Source organism: Narcine bancroftii, chromosome 1 (genome assembly GCF_036971445.1).
Source record: "Narcine bancroftii isolate sNarBan1 chromosome 1, sNarBan1.hap1, whole genome shotgun sequence".
Classification (NCBI taxonomy): Eukaryota; Metazoa; Chordata; class Chondrichthyes; order Torpediniformes; family Narcinidae; genus Narcine; species Narcine bancroftii.
Window position 1 is genome coordinate 228,521,056 of NC_091469.1, and position 23,658 is coordinate 228,544,713.

The following is a 23,658-nucleotide window of genomic DNA, read 5'->3' on the forward strand; positions in this document are numbered from 1 at the left end:
GTGTTGCCTATAACGCTGCACCCTCGTAGCTCCTGTAACTTGCATTTGATTCTGATTTTTGAAGTTGTCAGAGTGGAGTTTCACATTCTTGCTCTGACCGTGTGGGTTTTGTTTCACCTTCCAAAGATATGCTGGTTAGTAAAATTAATTAGCTACTGCAAATTACCTATTGTAATGCGCGTGTGTGATAGGAGAATCAGAGTGAAGTTGATTGAGAATAAGTTGTAGGAAAATAAGTGGGGGAATGGGATTGATGGCATTGCTCTGAGAGTGGGCATGGACTTCATGAGTCAAATGGAAAAGCCTGAGCAAGTCAAACTCTGCCAGCATTCTTCCAATCTATGCATTACTTTAAAAATGTTATGACCTATTTCTCCGGAAAAACAAACACCGATAACTACATTCACCGCCTTCATACATTGGCAGAATGAGTGAATCGATGTAATCCACATTACAACGTCGATTGCATTCAACGACCTCACTGGCCAGAACGAAAGGTTCTCGTACTCCGAGAACCAGCACTCTGAGCTCCGTCACACACGAAATTTCCAGGAAGATGCTGTCAAAGTCTCCTGAGAAAGGTATAATGGAGAAGACACTGAAAACCACAATGATTTGAGAGCTAAATAAAACAGCAGAAGAAATGCAGGATCAACAAAAAAAACCCAGCATCCAATCAAATGTCTTCAGCTCTCTTGTGGCCACAGAAACTTACTAGAATCAAAGCAATTAATTCTCAATCCTGAGTGGCTGCCTAGGAAGAAGGAAAGGCTAAAGTAATATGACTGTTCAGTATCTTCCTTAAAGCAATCAGCTGATGAGTTACTGAAAACCAGTCGTTACATTCATATTTTAGGCTCTGAGTTATTCTTCCCACTCACTAATGCAGTACCAGCATCCAAATTCAAATCCGGTGCTGTGTGCAACGAGTTTGTATCTTCTCCCGTCTCTGCGTGGGTTTCCTGCAGGTGCTCCTTCAAAATATGGGTTGGGGGTGGGGGGTGGTGATGTCGGTTAATTTGGTTTTTCGGTGGCACGGGGCTCATGAACCAGAAGGGGTTTGTTACTGTGCTGTATTTAAGAAGAGTAAAAAAAAAAATAATAATTTAATGTACAACACATTTTTTGTGTAACTTTGCAAAGTGAAACTTTGAAGTCACTTCCATTTGGACTGTTATTTTGTGATTGAGAATTAATGAATAATGGTCTGTTATGATAGCGCCTTGGTTCCTGCAGACTTCCCACTGCTTTTAAAATAATTAGATTTATTCCTGAGCTTTGAATCTTGGGGTTATGTTTGAAGATTTTAAGTAGTTAAATTGAGCACGAACTGTAAGTGAAGACAGTGGCATGCAACTGGCGTGCCACTGAATGCAAATTCTAAAAGCGAAGCACAAGCATCCAATTTGTATCGTATTGATTTTCTGTCTGAGTCCAGATGCTTTTTCCTGCTTCATTGAACAGACCATTTATTTGCCCGGCAGTAAAGACAGTAAATCTTTCACCATCTACAATCGGAAAAGACGACAATGTAATATTTGCTAACCTTAGATTAATTTGTTGATTTAAGCTGCTGAAAGGTTGCAAAATAGAAATAGTGTCCATAACTCCAGTGAACAAATAACGCTCCCTCTGAATTATTATGATCAAAAAAATGATCAATATTTTCTTCTTCAGTTATGCACTTTTTAGTCATAATTTAAATATGCAAACTCTTAATGTAAAAGCCCATTTATATTTGAGTTAGCATTACTTTTATATACATATTCTGCTGCCAGTGAAAGTTGTTTTCAAGCATAACATTAAATCGTTGATATTTTTGAAGTCTTCTGAAATATCCATGTTCCTTCCTCTCTGCTACGCCTGCACGCAAGCTTATCCTTCCAGGACATGCCAGACTCACTCCTCCTTCAGTAGATGTGGCTTCCCTCGACTGCCGTCAATGTAGCCTTTACTGGCATCTTCTCCATTTCCCACACATCTGCCTTCAGCCCCTGCATGACAGGGAAAGAGTTCTCCTCATCCTCAGCCTCCGCATGCAATGTATTCTCTGTAGTTTCCGTTACCTACAACAGGATTCCACCATCAGACACATCTGCCCCTCTCATTTCCAATTTCCATAGGGTTCGCTCTCTCTGGGCCTCTTTTATCTACTCATCTCTTCCTACTAATTCCTCCCCCCACCCCACCCCAGCACATATTTCTGTAACTCCAAAATTGCTATATTTCAAGTTTATTATTTCTCCAAACCACAGTGCACACACATACATTCACCTACAATACAGAGTCCATACTAATCACATATATACATTAAGATATCATTTAAAATATATATTTAAATATTTTGGGATGATTTACTCGATAATAGGATACTGTTCATCAATCTCACAACAGCTATTTTCCAGCCTGGCAGTCAGTGTTCCTGTACCTTCTTCTTCATGGTAGTGGATCAAAGATATTGTGTGCTGGATGGAAGTTCCTTGACCCAAATTTAGGCAACACTGTTTCGATAAAATGTAATCGAAAGAGGAAAGGGAGACCTCAGACATCTTGCCGGCCGTTCTGATGAGCCTCTGTATTAACAGTAAAAATGCATTTGTCAGGATGCTCTTTATCAGCTACAGCTCGACATTTAACACCATCATCCCCTCAAAACTAACCAGCAAACTCCAAGACCTGGGACTCAACACCCCATTGTGTCATTGGATCGTGGATCGTGGACAACAATCATCAGTGCCGGAGTGCCACAGGAATGCATTCTTAGCCCCCTGCTGTACTCACTTTATACCTACGACTGCTCGATATGACAATAACACCATCTACAAATTCGCCAATGATACCACGGTGGTGGGTTGTATAAAGAAAGGGGATGAGTCAGCACACAGGATGGAGATTGAAAACTTGCCTGAATGGTGCAACAACAACAGTGTTTCACTCAATGTCACCAAAACTAAGGAGATAATTGTTGACTTCAGGAAGGAAAGCCAGAGGTGTATGGCCCAGTGATCACTGGGGGATCAGAGGTGAAGTGGGTGAGCAAATTTAAGTTCTTGCTAGTCACTATCTTGGAAGATCTTTCCTGGACACAACACACTAATTGCATGGTGTAGAAAGCTCATCAACGCCTCTACTTCCACAGGAGTTTGCAGAAGTTTGGTACGACACCAGAAACCCTGCCAAATTTCTACAGAGGTTTGGTGGAAAGAGTGCTGACTAGTTGCATCACAGTTTGGAGACACTGACATCCCTGACCGTAAAGCCTTCCAAAAGGTAGTGGACATAGCCCAGAACAAGACAGGCAAAACCCTCTCCTCTATCGAGAACATCTACAGGGAATGCTGCCATCGGAGAGCAGCAAGAATCATCAAGGATCCATGCCACCCAACACATTAAGATATCATTTAAAATATATAATTAAAATTTGGGGATGATTTACTCGATAATAGGATACTGTTCAGGATAATAGGAACTAGTTGTTCCTGCTAATACTATCTGGAAAGAGGTCTAGGTGCCACAAGATCGCACCACCAGGTTCAGGAACAACTGCTACCCCTCCACCATCAGATTCCTCAATGACAAACTCAATCACGGACTCAATTAGACTTTTGTGCACCTCAGTGATTTTTTTCATTTTCTCTGTATTGCACAGGTTGTGTACATTCGTTATCTGATTACACTTTTGTGTTTACATGTATATGCCGTGTACAGATTTTGGAACTACCAATAAGTTCTGCCTCACCCGCAGAAAGAAAATCTGTGTTGTAATGATATCGTGTATGTTCTCTAGCAATAAATTAGAAATCTGTCTTTTGGTCCAATGCTTTCCAGCTACCATACTACACTATGAAGAAGCCAGCCAGGACATTATCATTTGAGTTCCTGGAAACGTTCTCAAAATGGGGGTCGGTAGCCTTGCCCTCCTCAGCCTCCTTCGGAAGTGTAAGTGCTGCAGCACCTTCTTGACTAATGAAGTGTGGTAGGTCCAAGATAGGTCATTCCTTGTCCACCAAGGAACTTTGTGCCCTCCACTCACTCCACAATGGAACCATTGATGTGCAGCAGAGAATGGATGTCCTTCAACTTCCTGGCCCATAATTATCTCCTTAATCTTTTCCACACTCAGGTTTTTGTTCTCGTATTATTTTATGAGCTTCACACCCTCCCATCTGCCGGCCAACTCAGCATTGTTGCCAATGAAGCCAACAACAGTTGTATCATCTGCCAACTCGATGATACTGTTTGAACTGAATCTGGCAGTGCAATCGTGAGCCAGCAGCATGAACATTAGTGGGGGGGGGGGGGGGGGCATACAGCCCCCTGAGGTATGCCAATGCTCAGCATGATGGGACCTGAAATGTTGTCAGGAAATCCAGAACCCAGTTGTAGAGAGGAGTGTGGAGTTCCAGTGAAGATAGTTCATCCACTAGACCCTGCAATATGATCATGTTAATCATTGAGCTGAGGTCAATGAATAACAGCTGGGCAAATAAGTCCACAAGATGTAGGAACAAAAGTAGGCCATCCCCTCTCATTCTTCTGGACTCCAAGGAGTACAGTTGAAGAGCTGTCAAACATTCCTCATATGCTAATCCCTTCATTCCATGAATCATACTTGTGAATCTTATCTGAACCGTCTCCAATGCCAGCTCAACCTTTGTGAAATAAGGAGTCAAGCTACCCTGTACTCCAAGTGAAGCTTTACCAGGGCCTTAAAGTCTTAATATCACATCCCTGCTCTTATATCCTATTTCTCTTGATATCAATGCCAACATTGCACTCACCTTCTTTACCACTGACTCAACCTGGAGGTTAACCTTTAGTGGATCCTGCTCAAAGACACTCAAGTCCCTTTGCGCCTCCAAACTTTGAAATGTCTTCCACTGAAATAATCATCTGCTCTTTTATTCTTTCTACCAAAGTGTATGACCCGACACTTTTGAACAATGTATTTTGTTTCCCCATTCTCATAATATTCATTTTTCTAAAAGTAAAATTAGGCATACAGCATGATAACAGGCCTTTTTGACCCATGAGTCTATCGCCCAATGTATACTCCATTAACCTATACCCCCGGTACGTTTTGAACGGTATGAAGAAACCAGAGACCTCAGGGAGAACCTACACAGACACTGGGAGAGCATACAAACTCCTTACAAACAGTGCAGGAATCAAACCCCGGTCCAGTCCTGATCGCTGGTGCAGGAGCAGCGTTGCACTAACCACTACACCAACCATGCCATCTGTAATCTAAGTCTCTCTGCAGCCTGTTTCCTCATCACTGCCTGCCCTTTCATCTTTCTTTGCCCTTCTGCAAACTGAGCCACAAAGTCATTTATTCCACAATCTAAATTAACATACAATGTAAAAAGTGGCCCAACACTTGACATCTGCGGTACACCTCTGGTAGGCAACCAGAACAGAATGATAGAACAATTACAGCATGGAAACAGGCCACCTCAGCCCCTCTAGTTTGTGCCAAGCCATTTTTTGTTGCCTAGTCCCACTGACTTGCACCCAGCCCATTTGCCCTCCATACCTCTCCCATCCATGTATCTGTCCAAATTCTCATAAATGTTAAAATTGAGCTCGCATTTATCACTTCAGCTGGAAGCTCATCCCAAACTCCCACCACTCTCTGTGTGAAGAAGTTCCCCCTCATCTAAACTTTTCCCCTTTCACTCTTAACCTAAGTGGTCTGGTTTGTATCTCACCTACCCTCAGTGGGAAAAGTCCATCTTCAATTACTCTGTCAATCCGCCTTATAATTTTAAATACCTCTTATCAAATCTCCCCTCATTCTTCTACGCTCTAGGGAACAAAGTCCTAACCTGTTTAACCTTTCTCTTACTCAATTCCTGAAGTCTGAGCAACATTGTTGTAAATCTCTGCACTCTTTCCATCTTATTGATATCTTTCTTATAGTTTGGTGACCAAAACTGCAGACAATACTCGAAATTTGGCCTCACCAATGTCTTATACAACTTAAACATTTGATTTTTGAAGGCCAAGAATCCAAAAGCTCTCTTTACAACCTTATCCACCTGTGATGCCACTTTCAGGGAATTATGTATCTATTCCCAGATCCTTCTGTTCTATTGCACTCCTCAGTGCCCTACCATTTACTGTGTGTGTCCTTTCTTGTTTTTGACCCATGAGTCTGTATCGCCCAATGCAACACATCATACTTGTCTGCATTAAACTCCATCTGCCATTTTCAGCCCATTATCTAGTTGTTCCAGATACTTCTGCAAGCTTTGAAAATCTTATTCGCTGTTCACAATACCTCCAATCTTACTCTCATCTGCAAACTTGCTGATCCAATTTATCCAGATTATTGATATAGATGACAAACAACAATGGTTCCAGCACTGTTCCATGAGGCACACCACTAGTCACAGGCTCCAGTCTGAGAAGCAATCTTCCATCATTACTCTCTGACTTCTCCCATTCACCCATTGTCGAATCCAGTTCACTATTTCACCATGAATACCGAGCATCTGAATCTTCCTGACTAACCTTCCATGTGGGATCTTGTCAAAGGCCTTACTAAAGTCCATGTATTTAACATCCACTACCTTTTTATCATCAGCTTTCCTGGTAACCTCTTGGAAAATTATAAGATTGGTTAAACATGACCTACCATGCACAAGACCATGTTGATTATCCCTAATCCTGGCTCCCTTCATTTCCACTCTTTTTCCTACTGATCAGCCAATGCTCTCCCCCAACTAGGCTCCTGTACCTCCTTCCTGATGTTAGTGTGAAGAAGGAATGATCTGGGTGGTGAGGGTCCTTGAGGATGGAGGCTCCTTTCTTAAGAATGCCTCTTGTAGATACCCTTGATGGAGTGAAGACAGATGCCCATGTTGGCACTGGTCAAGTTTTCAACCCTTTGGTGATGAGGAAGGTGAATGCTATGTTGGCATTCATAGCAAGAGGATTTAGAACAGGAGTACAGAGATCCTGCTACAGCTGTACAGGGCCTTGGTGAGACCACATCTGGAGTACTGCTTGATGTTTTGGTCTCCTTATCTGAGGAAGGACATCCTTGCCATGGAGGGGGTGCAGAAAAGATTCACTAGAATGATACCAGGGGTGAAAAGACTTGGATATGAAGGGGCCACAGTTTAAAGAGAAGGGGGAAGTTTTTTAGGACTGATATGAGGAAAAATTTCTTCTCTGAGGGTGGTGGATCTGTGGAAATTTTTGCCACAGGAAGTAGTTGAGGCCGGTTCCTTGTCAATATTTAAGAGTAGGTTAGGGGATTAAGGGATACGGGGAGAAGGCAGGAACTGGGTACTGATCAGCCATGATCATATTGAATGGTGGTATAGGCTTGAAGGGCCAAATGGCCTACTTTTGCACCTATTTTTCTATGTTTTTTCCTGTCCTGTGCATTGACGCCTCCATACCAAGTGACGCAACCAGTCAGAATGCTCTCCAAGGTACACCAAATATGCAATTGTTTGTGGTGACGTACTAAATCGCCACAACTTACAAAGTGTAGCCGTTGGTGAGCCTTCTTCATGAATGCATTAACATGGACGCCGTAGGACACATCTTCGGAGATGTTGACGCCCAGGAATTTGAAATTCTTAACCCTTTCTGCTGCTGATGACCCCCTTGATGAGGACTGGTTTGTTGTCTTCTGATTTTTTTTCCTTCTCCTGAAGCCCGAAGTCCACAATCAATTCCTTCGTTTTTTTCCATCTTACTTCCTCATTGCCATCTTACCAACTGCATCCGCATTCCTATCTGTTCAAAAGGCCTAGCTGGATGGCCGAATCCAGAGTGGAGTCCTGGGCAATGTTTCCATGATTACCACAGTGCAGCAGTCCTGCATTGTCCTCTGGTTCAGATGCAGCTGTGGTAATCCAGTTTATTTTCCAGAGATTATACCTTTGCAATTAAAACCATTGAGAGCGTGGGTCTAGATGAATTCACTTTAAGTCTTACACAAGTAAGCACACTTAGCGTTCTTCTGCTTCCATGCACACTATTTTCAATGATATCTTCCCTGAGTGTCTGCGGTAGGCTTCAGCTTAGTGTTGGGGCTTGCTGCCTTCATTAAGTCATCTGCAGATTTTAGCGTTCCTTATATTTAGCAGTGTTTTCCCATCATCGATGAACAAAATGAGAGATTGCACCTTTGTTTGGTGCCGGAGTGATTGCTACAACCCTGCACACCTCCATTGCCACCATTCGGTGCCCCAAACTGTCAGGCAGGTGAGGTCATTTACAGCAGCTGGTGCCCCTGATGTGTCCTCCTCTACATCAGGGAGATTGAACACAGTCTGGGAGATTGCTTCGTTGATCATCTCTGCTCTGTGCACTGCAAAAGCAATGATCTCCTAGTGTGTAATCACTTCCATTCCTCCTCCCATTCTCAGTCAGGCTGAGGCCTCTGGTAAAATACAACAGCATCTTGTGTTCTGTCAGCAGTTTCCAACCATCAATATTGACCTCCAATTTCTGATAGCTACTCCCCACTGCTTTCCCTCATCTCTCTGGCCCTATTCCTCCTTTTACTTCTCTCCCACCCTCCCACCTTCCTTCCTTTGATCAGAGTGGCATTGCCCCTTACCCATTCACCTCATGGATCTGTTTCATCTTCTCCCTCCCACCTGTACTCACCTAATACATATCCACTTGTGCTCCTCCTCCTCTCCCCCCCAACCCATCCTTTTATTTGGGTGTCACCCATTCCTGATGAGTAGCTTTTGGCCCGAAACGTCATCTATGGTTTTCCATGAACGCTGCCTGGCCCATTGAGTTTTCCAAGCACACGTGTGTTGCTCCAAAGAGCTCATGGTTTCTGTACATTTATAATGATGGCTGTTCTTCATCGCTATATAGAGAGGAATTACGCCTGGCAAAATAAGTAAATGAATCATTTGAACTGTCTAAATCCTACTCTTGTTTTGCTCACTCAACTGCCGGGTGAATAAATATTGCTTTTCATAGATTCATTTGTTACTGAGGACACTTTTTTTTCCTGAATGCATCTCTCCAAGGTAAATGGTGTACAAGATTTCAAATTTATATTTGGTAAGCCTTTCATACATTGTGATAATTATATAAATGTACATTGATGGTACTCACAAAATCATAAAACATGACAGCATACAGCAGGCCGCTCAGCCCATCTAGTCCATGCTGGACCATTCTGCAATTGGGCCATAGCCCACCATGCACCTCCCATCCATCTACCTATCCATATTTCAGGTTCTGGCAATGGAATTTGAAAGTTCTCCTTTAAGTGCTCTCCTTAGTGGAACATAAAACATTACACCACAGTACAGGCTCTTCATCCCATGATGTTGTGTCAAATAATAGGAACCTACTAAACATTCCCTACCTTACACACAACCTTCTATTTTTCTTGTATTCATGTGCCTATCAAGTCTTTTAGAGGTTCCTATTGTACCTGCCTCCACCACCAACCCTGGCAATGCATTCCAATCTACTCTGTTTAAAAGAAAACCTACTGTACCCCTGACATGGCCCCTAAACTTTCCTCCCCTCACCTTGTATAGATGTCCTCTGGCGTTTGCTACTCTCACCCCTTCTCCCCGAGAAAACATCCTGACTGTCCACTTTATCTGTGCCTCCCATAATTTCTATTAAGTCACTCTCATCCTTCTATCCAAAGAGAAAAGACTTCACTCTCTTAACCTTGCCTCATAAGACACTCATAAGAATAAACTCAAGAGGGTTGTCAACTCGGCCTGCGACATCACAGACACCAGACTTCACTCCATCAAGGACATGTACATGAGTCTTAAAAAAGCAACCTCTTTCCCTCAGACTCCCACCACCCAGGCCATGCCCTTTTCACTCTGCTATCATCGGGGAAAAGGAATAGGAACCTAAAAACGAGCACACGGTGGCACAAGGACAACTTCTTCCCTGCTACTATCAGATTCCTGAATAATGAATGAACCAAAGACACTGCCTTACTTTTCATGCACCATTATTCTTGTTTTGTTTTATTTATAGTAATGTTGTAAGAGGGTTACAATATGAATATTTGCTCTATGATGGTGCCACAAAACAGCAAATTTCATGACTTGTTCATGACAATAAATTCGGATTCTGATTCTCCAATCCAGGCAGCATCCTGGTAAATTACCTCTTCACCCTCTGCATAGCTTCCACATCCTTCCTATAATGAGGTGACCAGAACTGAACACAAAGACCTGACTGAAAAGTTAATTTGCTTTTGTAAATCACATCTAGTTTTCATTGGTGATGAGAGAGTTGAAAGGGAATGGGGTCTGGGAAATAAGTGAGAATGGAATTGCTCTGAGAGTGATCACAGACTTGATGAGCCAAATTTTATGACCAAGAAAATGTGAGAATATGAATTAGGCAGCAATGCCCAGATCCTTACAAATGATTTAAAAAGTTAGGTGGAATTAAAAAAAATGCTTGGTATAATCCCACAAATGGGATTGCACTGCCATTTTGAAAACTTTTCAGAACACAATGATCCCATTCCTCCATGAAAAGCTGCCTGCAAAGCAATGAAGGGACACATCAGGTCAGGTAGCGTCCATGGAGAGAAATGTTCAGTCATCATTTCAGATCAGTACTTTTTATCTTAGCCCTCCAGCTTCTCATGGTTTGCTCAAGCTTCAAGCATCTGTAGTTGTTTCTCTGACTGCAACACTCTTCAGAGAATTACTGTAGATACTAAATGAAGGTTGTCAGTCTTTCTCCATGTTTTAGGGTATTCAGATCGGGAGTTTTTGAATGGTGAAGTTTGTGTGCATTGAGTCATGGAGGGTATATATGGCAGTAGGAATAAAGGAAAAGATTCTACTGCAAAAATTGTTCCTATTGCTAAGAACATTTGGAGTTGGGATGCTTTGAACTGGAGATTAAAGATTTGAACAATTAAAAATGGGTCTCTTTTGCTATTCAAGATGCAACTACTAGAAAAAGTAATGAATCTGAGCATACAAAAAGAGGATTAATATTTGAATTCAATGAACAGCCTTGCATTCTGAGTTTTCCAGCGAATGAATTCTGTTTTGGGGTATAATTATTGTTGTAATGCAGAAAACGCAATGGCCCAATGGCGCACAGTCAATGGCCCAATGGCGCACAGTCAATGGCCCAATGGCGCACAGTCAATGGCCCAATGGCGCACAGTCAATGGCCCAATGGCGCACAGTCAATGGCCCAATGGCGCACAGTCAATGGCCCAATGGCGCACAGTCAATGGCCCAATGGCGCACAGTCAATGGCCCAATGGCGCACAGTCAACTTCAATGAAAGCTTTGTTATAATCAGGGGACAGTGATGCACAAAACAGAATTCATTCATTTTTTAATGAGTCTGTTGGCATCATTGATGTTTTGTTGGCCACTATTTTCATGTCTCTGTAAGTGATGTATTGATGTGTCCGCCAGAATTACATGCTGAGTTTTCTGAAAGATTTGAACCACGATCTTCTAACTCGGATGTAATGGAGCCACTACAAATGTCATACTTCAATAAGTAGATCAGTGATTCACACAAATGTATTTCTGTGTGGTTGGTGAACCTTAATGGTAATAAGTATTAAAATATCATTTGCATGCCCAAAATACTATTGTGGATGATGTGAAGACCCCAGGGTTTTAATGAGTATCAGCCGAAGTAACTTGTATGAGGCAGCACGTTGGTGTAGCGGTTAGTGCACCAGCGATCGGGACTGGAGTTTGAATTCCATGCTGTCTTTAAGGAGTTTGTACATTCTCCTCATGTCTGCGTGGATTTTCCCCAGGGGCTCCAGTTTCCTCCCTCCCTTCAAAACGTATGCAGGTTGTAGGTTAATGGGGTATATTTGGGCGGCACGGGCTTGTGGGCCGGCAGCGCCTGTCACCTTTCTGTATGTCGAAATTTAAAATTGGTCACATGGCATCTATAGTAGGGGTGGGCAACAGAATTCACATTTCACCTGAAGTAATCCCTATGCCATAAGGGCTCTGTGATTAGTAAGGGATTGCTTCAGGTGGGATGTGAGTGTGAAGGGAAGTTTGAGAATCACTGCTCTAGACTCATTTGAAATATTTTGCTTAAGAAAAACTGTCATTGACCTATTTTCTTTGGAGTTATGAAACTGTGCACATAAAGAGTCAATAAAGTATAATTAAAACAGTGGTTTTCAAACTTTTTCTTTCCACCCACATATCACCTGAAGCAATCCCTTACTAATCACAGGGCACTTATGGCATAGGGATTACTTAAGGTGGAATGGGATTTTTAAAAAAAGTTGCCCTCTGAAAAGGTACCAATGTTTCAGGCTTGAGCAAAAGGTAGACAGGTGCCTGAATAAAAAAAAGTGGCTAAAGGAGAGGTGGGAAGAAGGCGCAGGGATAAGTGTGCAAACGAATAGGTTATGGATGGATTTTGGTGAGAGGGTAGAGTGAAAAGTGATTGGGTGAAAGGAGGTGGGGAGTGGCGGAAATGAGACAGAAACAGGGAAAGAGAGAGACTTGGGGGAGGGGTAGTTTAACGGAAATGCCAAGACGGAATATTGTGTGGTTTGTCCGATTTGTGGGTAGCCTCTAGTTTGGAAATGCACGAAGCCATGGATAGTCACATCAGAGGAACAACACCTAATAATCTATCTGAGCTCTCTCCAACTAAATGTCGACCTTCAGTTTCTGTTTAAACTGCTCCGCTGAGTCTCTGTCCTTCACTTTCCCTTGATGAAGGGCTTGGGCCCGAAATGTTGGTTACCCTGTACTTCCTATAGATGCTGCGTGACCTGCTTAGTTTCTCAAGCACTTTTATGTATTGCACAGTACCCTATGTGGATGATCAGAAATCTCTATTGCCTTGGTTAAGTCACTTTTGTGCAGATTAAATTGCCAGCATTAGAAAGATAATCCTATTAAAGATTAACCTATTGAAGAAGACTGGCAGAGGTTAGAATGGGATTGGTTGAATGATCTTCTGCAGATCAACGTCAACATTTAACCAGCAAAGAAGAAAAAGGTTTTAATTGAAGATAAGGTCTTTATTAACAGTTTAAAAAAAGTACCTGGAAAGACTTGACTTTATTGCCTGAATTAATGTCAAATGAATTTACTTCAGTATCACTCTTTGTGAGCAGAATAAGCAGTTGGTTGCAACTGAAATAATTTAAATTTAATACACTTCAGTAAGAAATTTTTAGGCGTATTTTAACAGGTACAATAATAACCAGGCAAACTTTTTCTACAATATTCAGAATTTTGGTCAGGGAAATAGTTTTGCTCATTGAGCTACAAACAATGAAGATTTGATTCTTCAACTTATCCCTGATATTTCTCATGAGGTTGGGTTGACTCTGGTCGTCATCAATGCAGCTCTCGTCAATGACTCAAATGATAACTTGAGTCTCAGTTGCAGTTTCAATCACATTCTACAAACTAATCATAGGCATGTTCACTTATCAAATAAAGAAAAAAATCTGTATCTTGTAGGAATTATTAAAAATTAACAAACAGTAAAGAGGGCTATCCTCTGCTCATTGGTAAGCACAGTGAATATGGAGAAAGGACTCACTTATGGGCAGGAAACCTACTTTGATGAACGGTGATTGACCTGAACAGTTATGAAGGATGAAGGAACCAAAACATTAATTCTATTTCTACCTCCTCAGAAACAATGCAACTTGGTGAAAATTCCCAGATTTTTTGTATTACAGATTTTCACCATCGGTTTTCATTTTGCTTTTAAACATAGGCTGACATTGCATTACTGTAATGCGGGAGTGCAGTACTTCTGCGAGTGCCATTTTTAGGAAGAGATATCTTCCTTGAATATCTTGATGCCTCAGCCAACTCCACCTGATTACTGGAGATCAGTGGCTCTCAACCTTTTTCTTTCCATTCACATACCACTTTAAGTATTCCCTATGCCATCGGTGCTCTATGATTAATTAGTAAGGGATTGCTTAAGGTGATATGTGGGTGGAGAGAAAAAGTTTGAAAACCGCTGCATTAATCATACCTAATTGACTCATTATGTGCATGTTTTTATTACTCTAAAAGAAATGGGCCACTGACAATTTTTCTCAAGCCAAATATTTCAGTAACAATTGGGCCGAGAACAGTGGTTCTCAACCTTCCCCTCCAACTCACACACCACCTTAAGCAATCCCTTACTAATCACAGAGCACTGATGGCATAGGGATTACTTAAAGTGGGATGGGAGTGAAAAAAAGGTCAAGAACAACTCACGTAGATCATGTGTTACTGTGGAATGTCGCCCCTTATTTCCTTCATTATTGAACCTTTTCAAATAAGATGAGATTGAGAACGATGCAATGCAAACATGTAAATAATCCAGATAATTTTTTTTGTGTATTGAAATGTTATTCAATAGTTTTGAATGTGAAACAATTTTAAGAAGTTGGAAAATAATCGTTATGCAGAGTTCCGCATAATAAAGTCAGCAAATGAATCAGAACGCTACTGGTTGTTATTCTGAAGAATTGAATTAAATTCAAGAAAAAAGGAATAACACAGACTTTGCTCAAGAAATTGTGCTTTTTTTTTGTTTGCTTCCTCAACAGCACAGACCAGATGGAAAATAACTGGTATCTCTGGCGGAGGGCATGATGTAACAAAGATGATTACAGCAACAATAAATTTATTTTGATTTAATTTTACAGTTGACTTTCAACCTCATGCGAACATGAACACTGCCCATCACATGTTACTGTTTGGATGCAGCATGCCAGCCACTCATGAGGATTACTGGTAATGATTTTAATTTGCATATTCCAAATATTTTAAAAGAACTGTTTCGTGACTTATTGCTTGCTAATTGATGAATCATTGCCCAACACAACAGTATGTAGTCATGAACACACACACACACACACACGCACACACTATAGTTATCAACCTTGAATTGTTTTAATCCAATTGAATTAATTATTTATTCTTTGATATTGTGCATATATTTTGTTATTATCATTAAGCAAACATAGCCAAATAAAACAGGATCTGCTTTATTATTATAATCTGAATTAACAATATTGCATGTTAAATCAGATTATAATTAAATACTGAAATGAAATGCATATAGTTTTTAAAATTTCAACTGAAATTTTCTGGTTTAATTTAAAGGCTGAATATTTTGTATCTGAAAATAGTAGCATTAAAGATCCAGCCACGTGTTTAATTTGCAGTCTATTTTTGATAGAGTTTTTAAAATTCAATAAAATGCAGAATTATTCCATTCCCCCCCACCCCCTCCCTCCCTACCAACACTTCATTTGTTGGAACTCATTTTTTTAAGAACTTTTCTTTCAACTTGTCACATTTTCTGTTGATCCAGGATGTTACTGTGGGCACATGTATGGGCCTCAGCTGTACATGCCTTTTCTCTCAGGTAGGTGGAACGGTCCCTGTTCCAATCCTACTCCGGAACCACTCCCCAACTTTCTCTACTACATCAATGATTCCATCAGTGATGCCTATTTGGGCCCATGTGGAGTTTGACAATTTCATTAATTTCACTCCTGACTTGGACCCTGCCTTCAACCTGCTTGGAACACTCATGGTACCTTTCACCTTCACCATCTCAGGAGTAAATTAGCCACAGACAACTATTACAAACCTTGGACTACACCTCTTTCAACTTGTCTCTTGTAAGGCACTACTATTTTCTCTTCTGTCTCATCTGTTCCACTCCAGGGCATCTGAAATGTCCTCTCTCTTCAATGAATACAGCTTATCCCCAGGCTGCAATTGATAAAACTCTCACCCGCATCTCCTCCATATCCAATCTCACTCCACCTGCTCCCAGACAGAACAAGGATAGTGTTTTGAGAAGTGAATGACAAGTAACTGTTTACCCCATGGTTGAAGAAAAAACACAAAATGCAAGAGAAGCTCAGCAGGGTCAGACAATGCCCTTTATGTAGCAAAGGCAAAGATACAAAATTGATGTTTTGGGCTTGAGCCCTTCATCGAGGCCAAGGATAGTGTTTCCTTTGCTCCTCACTTTCCACCCCACCAGCCTTAACATCTGACACATCATTCTCCAAAACTTGTGCCAACTTCAACAAAATCTTATCACCAGCCAGATCTTCATCTCCCTTCTTTCTGCAGTGATCAATCTCTAAGGCTCCTTAATCTACTCTTCTCTCCCCACTCCCCATAAGCACTTCCTGCTGTATGCCCATTGTTGGATCTAAAGAAGGCGTACGATAAGGTGCCACATAAAAGGAATAAACACAATAAGGATGAATGGAGTTGGGGGTGATGTATAGCATCGATAGAGGATTGGTTAACCAATAGAAAGCAAAAGGTTTGGGATACAAGGGTGTTAAAGAGGCAATTAGGAAGCGTACGGGGGGAGATGGATCAGCTCATTCAGAGGTGTCACACCAACAACCTTGCACTCAGCGCTAGCAAAAGCAAAGAGATGATTGTGGACTTCAGAAGGAAATCAGGAGAACCTGATCGAGGGGTCAGCAGTGGAAAGGGTGAAGAACTTCAAATATCTGGGTGTCAACATCTCCGAGGATCTGTCCTGGAACCTCCATGTTGATGCAATCATGAAGGCTCGCCAGCAGCTGTACTTTGTGAGGTGTTTTGGGGATTTGGTATGTCATCAAAGACTCAAACTTCTTTAGGTGTACCGTGCAGAGCATTCTGGCTGGCTGCTTCACTGTCTGATATGGAGGTGCTAAAGCTCAGGTCAAGAAAAACTCCAGGGGGTTGTTAACTCGTCCTGTGTCATCACAGCCCTAGACTTTACACCTTCGAGGACGTCTACAAGAGATGGAGTCTTAAGAAAACACCCTCTATCCTCAAGGACCCCCAACACCCAGGCCATGTCCTCTTCACTCTGCTATGATCAGGATAAAAGATACAGGAGTCTGTAGACGAGCACTCAGCAGCACAAGGACAGCTTCTTCCCCGCTGCCATCAGATTCCTGAAAGAACAATGAATCACAGATACTGCCTCACTTTGACATTTTCTTGCACTTCTTTTATTTTTTTTTGGTAAGGTGGTTTATATAAATGTTTGCACTGTGATTGCTGCCGCAAAACAACAAATTTCATGCCGTATTCATGACGATAATCTTCATTCATCTTTTCTGTTTGATAATCAGTGGTGAGCAACGTGCCTTAGCAGTCGGTGCTGGGCCCGCAACTGTTTACTATATACATTAATGATGTAGAAAAGGGACAGGGTGGAGTGTATCTAAGCTTGCTGATGACACTAAATTGAGTGGAAAAGCAAATTGTGCTGAGGATACAGAAAGTTTGTAGAGAGATATAGATAGGTTAAGTGAGTGGGCAAGGGTCTGAAAAATGAGTACAACGTTGGTAAATGTGAAGTTATCTGCTTTGGAAGGAAAAACGGAAGATCAGATTAATATTTAAATGAAAAGCAATTGCAGCATGCTGCCATACAGAAGGGCTTGGGAGTGCTTGTACATGAATGGTAAAATGTTGGTTTGCAGGTGTACCAAGCTGCAAATAGAATGTTGGCCTTCATTGCTGGAGGGATTGAATTTAGGAGCACTGGGGTTGTGCTGCAGCATTACACGGTACTAGTGAGGCTGCATCTTGAGTACTATGTGCAGTTCTGGCCTCCTTAAGGAAGGATGTACTGGCTTTGGAAGCAGTCCATGGGAAGTTCAACATATTGATTCCAGAGATGAGGGGGTCACCCTTCGAGGAGAGATTGAGTCATCTGGGATTGTACTCATGGGAATTTAGAAAAATGAGAGGGGGTCTTACAGATAAAAATAAAATTATGAAAGGCACAGAAAAAATAGAGGTGGGAAAGTTGTTCCCATTGGTGGGGGAAACTAGAACTAGGGACATAGCCTCAAGATTCAGGGTGGTAGATTTAGGATAGTTGCCTCCTATTCCAAGGCTAGACCTCGGGGTATAACAAAGCACTTCCTTTTGTGTGGTCTAGGAATCTTGGAGAGACTTATCCCAGCAAAAAATTGATAGGCGCAAATAGGGGAAGATGTGGCTGGTAGTGGGATGGTGTTGAAGTTGGCTGAGGTTTTGAAGGATAATAATTCATATTCAGATTTATTGCCAGTGTGCACACATAATTCTTTTTCCTGCGGGCAAGGCAGAATTACCACTTATTGGCAGTGCTAAAAAAAAACTGACTCAACATACATATGTAAGCAAAGAAAGAAATGTAAGCAAACTGACTGCAATGCAGAGAAAAAATAATCAAAATGCATAAGTAAGAGTCCTTAAATTAGTCCCTGATTGAGTTTGTTGTTGAAGAATCTGATGATAGAGGGGTAGCAGCTGTTTCTGAACCTGGTGGTGTGAGCCTTGGTGCACCTGTACCTCTTTGCTGATGGTAGCGGCAAGAACAGTGTGCGTGTTGGGTTGTATGCAATCCATGATGATTGCTGCTTCTCTCTGATGCCAGCGTTCCTTGTAGATTTGCTCGTTGGTGAACATGGCTCTTTGTTTGGGGCCTTGGTGTCCCCATACCGATCATGATCACACTTTCCACCACACATCTGTGGAAATTTGCCAGGGTTTCTGATGTCATGCCAAACCTTTGCAAATCCTGAGGAAGTAGAGGTGTTGACGCGCTTTCTTCACTATGCCATGTGTGTGTAGGGTCCAGGAAAGAATCTTAGAGATAGTGACTTACAATTTGCTTACCCGCTCCACTGATTCCCCCAAATGATCACTGGATCATCTGATTTTTCCCTTCCTGGCCAACATTGGTGATATTGAGTGCAAGATTGTTGTTGGTGCACCATTCAGCCAAATTAACAATCTCCCTCCTGCAGGCTGACTTGTAACCACTACTGTGATATCATCAGTGAACTTGTAGATGGTGTTGCTGTCATACCCAGCCACTGTGGTGCTCTGGTACTGATGGAGATTGTGGAGATGATCTTAACAATCCTCACTGATTGTGGTCTGGAGGTGAGCAAATCCAGGATCCAATTACTTAGTGGGGTGGTGAGTCCCAGGTTTTGGAGTTTGCTGATCACTTTTGAGGGGACGATGGTGCTAATTGATGATAAGAGCATTCTGAGGTGTGCATCTTTGCGGTCCAGGTGTTTCAGGCATTCACTGTAGACCTATTGCTATGATAGACAAATTGAAATGGATGCATGTCACCGCTCAGACAGGAGCTGATATGCTTCAACACCAGCCTTTTCAAAACACTTCATCATTGTTGACGTGAGTGCCACTGGTCGATAGTCATTTAGACAGGTTACCACCTACTTCTTGGGTATCGGTGCGATAGATTCCTGTTTGAAACAGGTGAGAACCATGCCCTGTCAGAGTGAGATGTTGAAGATATCCATGGATACATTGGTAAGTTAGCACCTATTTTTAATACTCAGCCGGTACTCCATCTGGATTGGATGCTTTCCTCAGATACATTTTACTGAAGGCAGCCTGCACGCCATCGTGGGTTATGGAGGGAAGAGATCATCAGGGGACATGGGAGTGTATAGTGGTGGTTCTTCCTTGTTCTCATGGTCGAATCGGGTGTGGAAGGCATTGAGTTCATCTGGGAGAAAAGCTTAACTGTCTCCTACTGCACTGGATTTGGGTTTTTAGCAGATTATGGACTAGAAGGGCCAAGTTGATCTGTTCCTATGCTGTAATTGTGATATGGTTATTCATTTTGACCCCGCCACAGCAGTTGGGTATCCTTCGTTGTTTCCATTTTCATCCAGAAACTCTACTTTGCCCGGGAAGATGGCTTTCCGAAGGTCATGACTGCTCCTGTATTGATCTGGATCTCCAGACTGAAATGCCTGTGATCTGGCTCTCAGCAAGTTCTGGATTTCCAGGGCTTCTAGTAGGGGAATTCCCTGAATGATTTGGTAGGGATACACTCATCCACAGCTGTTTTAATAGTCTGTGTCAGACGTTCAATAATTCAAATCCTTAGCTGAGTCCTTGAACACCGTTCAATCTGCTGACTCAAGAAAGTGCTGTAACTGTTATTTAGCCTCCTGGAACCACTTTTCAGCTGTCCTGATCTTTGGAGCCTCTTTTTCTAGGCTGTTTCTGTATGAAGGCAGAAGGAGTACAGTCAGGTGATCCAACTTGCCAAAATATGATCTTGGAATAGAACGGTAGGCCTTCCTTATCCTGGTGTAGCAGTGATCGGGTGTGCTTAGACCTTTGGTGCAGCAGATTTCATGCTGGTGGCAGTTGGGCAGGGATTTCTTAAGACAGGCCTGGATAAATTCACGAACTAAGATTTATAGTGTGTCGGGCTGGGCCATCTTTTGTTTACTGACCACATCCTGCAGCTCCACAAGTGCTTCTTTGCAATTGGCATCAAGAGGGATATAAACTCCGAAGAGAATCACTGATGAGAACTCTCAGGCCCTGTTCCCTCTAAGGATGTGTGCTTTCAACCAGTGCACAAGGGAAATTAATATGCGCGCAAAAAGTTAGTTACCTAAAATAGTGGAGTAATTGATAGTTATACTTATTGAAAATAATCTCTTAGTTGACTTTCGTTAATTAGTTAGTCAGCTTTTCAAATACCACATTTGCACATCGCTAATTTACGTCACCTCACCTTTCCTGTTCCGGTTTGTACAGCTACAGCATGGCTGCAGCCATGTTTGGCTGTGTTCCTATCGTAAAGTTTACGAAGATCTGTTTTGAATTCTGTTCATAGCTTATGTGGTTTTTATTGAAAAAAATATTGATTCACTCTGTCGAATTCAAAAGAAGCTAAGGGCGTGAAATGTAAAAGAACTGCAAGTTTGTTTAAAGTTGAATGGCGTAACAAAATAGTAGAAACTGCTACACCAACAGCTCATGAGGTTGTGAAGGGTCAGCTGTGAGAAATATTTATGCATGATTCAGAAAATTGAGTTTTCTGTTTGTATTGTCGCAATGGGAAAGTTGATGGAGAATTTGCAAGTGGAAAGAAATGGGATGATATTTGGAAACTTGACTTTTTGAAGCGTCGTTTGGCAACAAAACCCATCATTACCTATTACAGGAGTATTACACGTTGCGTGAGAATTCAGATCTTAACTAAATACATTTCTTCGTAGAATGCAGTCATACTTGTATTATGTTAAAACATGCCAATACAGTTTTATTAGCTATGAGAGATAGGCAGTGCCAAAATGATCTTGAAACAATTTCAAGTTTACATTTGCACAAGCATTCAGTGCGCACATACTGTTGTCACAGAAAAAAAATTTGCTCAATATAAGATTTCTGTGCACATTGACTACTAAAAATTAGAGGGAACATTGCTCTTGGGTAAATAGAAGGTCTGTATTTAATCACGATTGGCTCTAAGGCAGTAGAGCAGGAGGTCGACACAACTCCAACATCCGTGCACCACCCAGTATTAATGATAAAGCACACACCGCCCCCTCTTTCCCTTCCAAAATCCAAGTTCCAATCCAGTCTATGGATAGTAAAACCATCTGGTCAGATAGAGGTGTCCGGTGTGTTCTCTATTTGCCAAGTCATGGTGAAGCAAACAACAGATTTGTCTTATCTGTCTGATAAAGTAGTTTTGCCCTCAGGTTGTCACATTTATTCTCTCGTGTCTGGACATTCACCAGTAATATGGACAGAAGGGGAGGTCTCAGTCCCTTAAACTTTAGTCTAGTTTAGATCCCAGCCCTCACTCCACATTACCGACTGCATTCTTGGTGGTGACCTGGCCCTTCAAGGCCCTCTGCCTTCCAGCTAGCCTGGCTCAAGGTGGAAAGTGGAGACCAGAGGTCCTTGTTCTGGTTGGTTCTGTTCTTGCAAACTCACTGATTTGCAACAGTTCCTTGTGACGGTGCCAACCTTTTCTCTTAATTCCTCTGCCTCCCCTGTGTCTGTTCCCAGAACGAGGCCTTCCACTTTTGGACATCTGAAGTGCTCTCATTTTTTTAAATAAACTTGGATTCCCCCTTGCTGTCATTGATAAATCCTATATCTGTATCTCCTCCATTTCTCATACTTCTGTCCTTACCCCACCTCCCGAAAGACAGAACAAATACAAAGTCTACTGTGTCTCCCATGTCCCACACTTTCTGTGCTGTTCTGTATCGCCTCTGGGCCCGTCGCACAGCTTCTTTCCCCATTAAAACGTGTAATTTTACTGATTCAATCTTCATCTTGACAAAGGGTTCATAGACAAAATATTGCATAACCCATGGATACTGTCTGACTTGCTGAGTGCCCACAGCAATTCTTTGCCTGCAGCTGATATGAAGCTGTTTGGTTTGCTTTACTGCCCAAAACTGTAGTCTCGTCATCATCCACGAGATATTTGATGAAGTGACATAAAAGCCCAGCAGTTGAATGTGATCTTGAAAGAATTAAATGTAAATCTTGCCAGTGGTTAAGAATTGGTCTGAAAGGCAGAAAACCACTTTGGTTGAAGTGTCGAGACAGTGGAGGAACAGGGTTGGTTGTCAAGGAAATTATGATTAGGACATTGATTTAGAAATTAAAAGCAAATTCAGTGGATTTTGAGATGGGATGAAATTTCAGGAACAATAATTCAAATGTGGCAGTTCAGAATGAATTGGATATAATAGACAAGTGTTATAATAATGATAAAATATGCTTTACACCTACGACTGTGTGGCTTAGTACGACAGCAACAAATACAAATTTAGTGGTTTGTAAAGGTGACAATGAGTCAGCATACAGGTGGAAGAATGAAAACTTGGCTGAATAACAACAACCAAAACCAAGGAGCTCACTCTGGACATGAGGAAGGGAAAACCCGAGGTGTACGATCCAGTATTCATTGGGGCATCAGAGGTGGAGAGGGTGAGCAAATTTAAATTCCTGGGAGTCACTATTTTGGATGTTCTTTCCTGCACTCAACAGACTAATGGCTTCATGAAGAAAGCAGGTCAGCACCTCTACTTCCACAGGAGTTTGAGGAAGTTTGATTTGACGTTGAAAACCATGGCAAACTGGTACAAAGGTGAAGGGAAAAGTGTGCTGACTGGCTGCATCATGGCTTGGTGTGTGTGGAGTCACCAAAACCTCTGACCAGAAAGCCCTGCAAAAAAAGTAGTGGACACAGCCCAGTACATCACAGGTAGAACTCTCCACAACATCAAAGAATTTATATAGAACGTTGTTATCAGAGAGCAGCAGCAATCATCAAGCATCCACACCACCCAAGACGTGATCTGTTCTCGCTGCTTCAATCAGGAAAAGATGTTTAGGTGCCACAAGGTTTGTACCACCAGGTTCATGATCTGTAAAATGGCGGTGCTGGCTCGACGGGCCAAAGGGCCTACTCCAGCTCCTATTGTCTATTGTCTATTGTCAGCTGCTACTCTGCCACCATCAGATGCCGAAACACAAACTCAATCAAATACTCATTTAAGGACTCTTTACTTTGCATGTTATTTGTTATTGAATATTTATTTTCTGCATGGCACACACTGTCCACTTGCATTACATTTTTTGTTTATACTTCTCTCTTTTGTATCTTTTCTTCAGCAGAGTTTTTTTGCACTACCATTAAGTAGAAATACTGCCTGGTCTGCAGGAAAACAAATCTCAGGGGTGTATGTGACGTTGCAATGAAGAGCTCTATACTGAGCTACTATAGACGTTGGTGTACATGTTGTGGCATCGCTGAACACATTGTCGAGTTGATGTATACACGGGGAAGCTGATGGACATGCTGTGGGGTCGAGTG

The 23,658-nt window shown here is 41.9% G+C and overlaps 1 protein-coding gene across 4 annotated transcripts in view; it reads left to right on the top strand.

Moving 5' to 3' along the window:
• pam (peptidylglycine alpha-amidating monooxygenase) overlaps positions 1-23,658 on the top strand; it is a 213,904-nt gene that overhangs the window by 87,881 nt on the left and 102,365 nt on the right. For all 4 annotated transcript variants that reach the window (XM_069892414.1, XM_069892415.1, XM_069892417.1 and 1 more), the window contains exon 5: positions 14,654-14,741. In XM_069892414.1, coding sequence (XP_069748515.1) covers positions 14,654-14,741 — 88 coding nt within the window. The remainder of the gene's footprint in view (positions 1-14,653; positions 14,742-23,658) is intronic.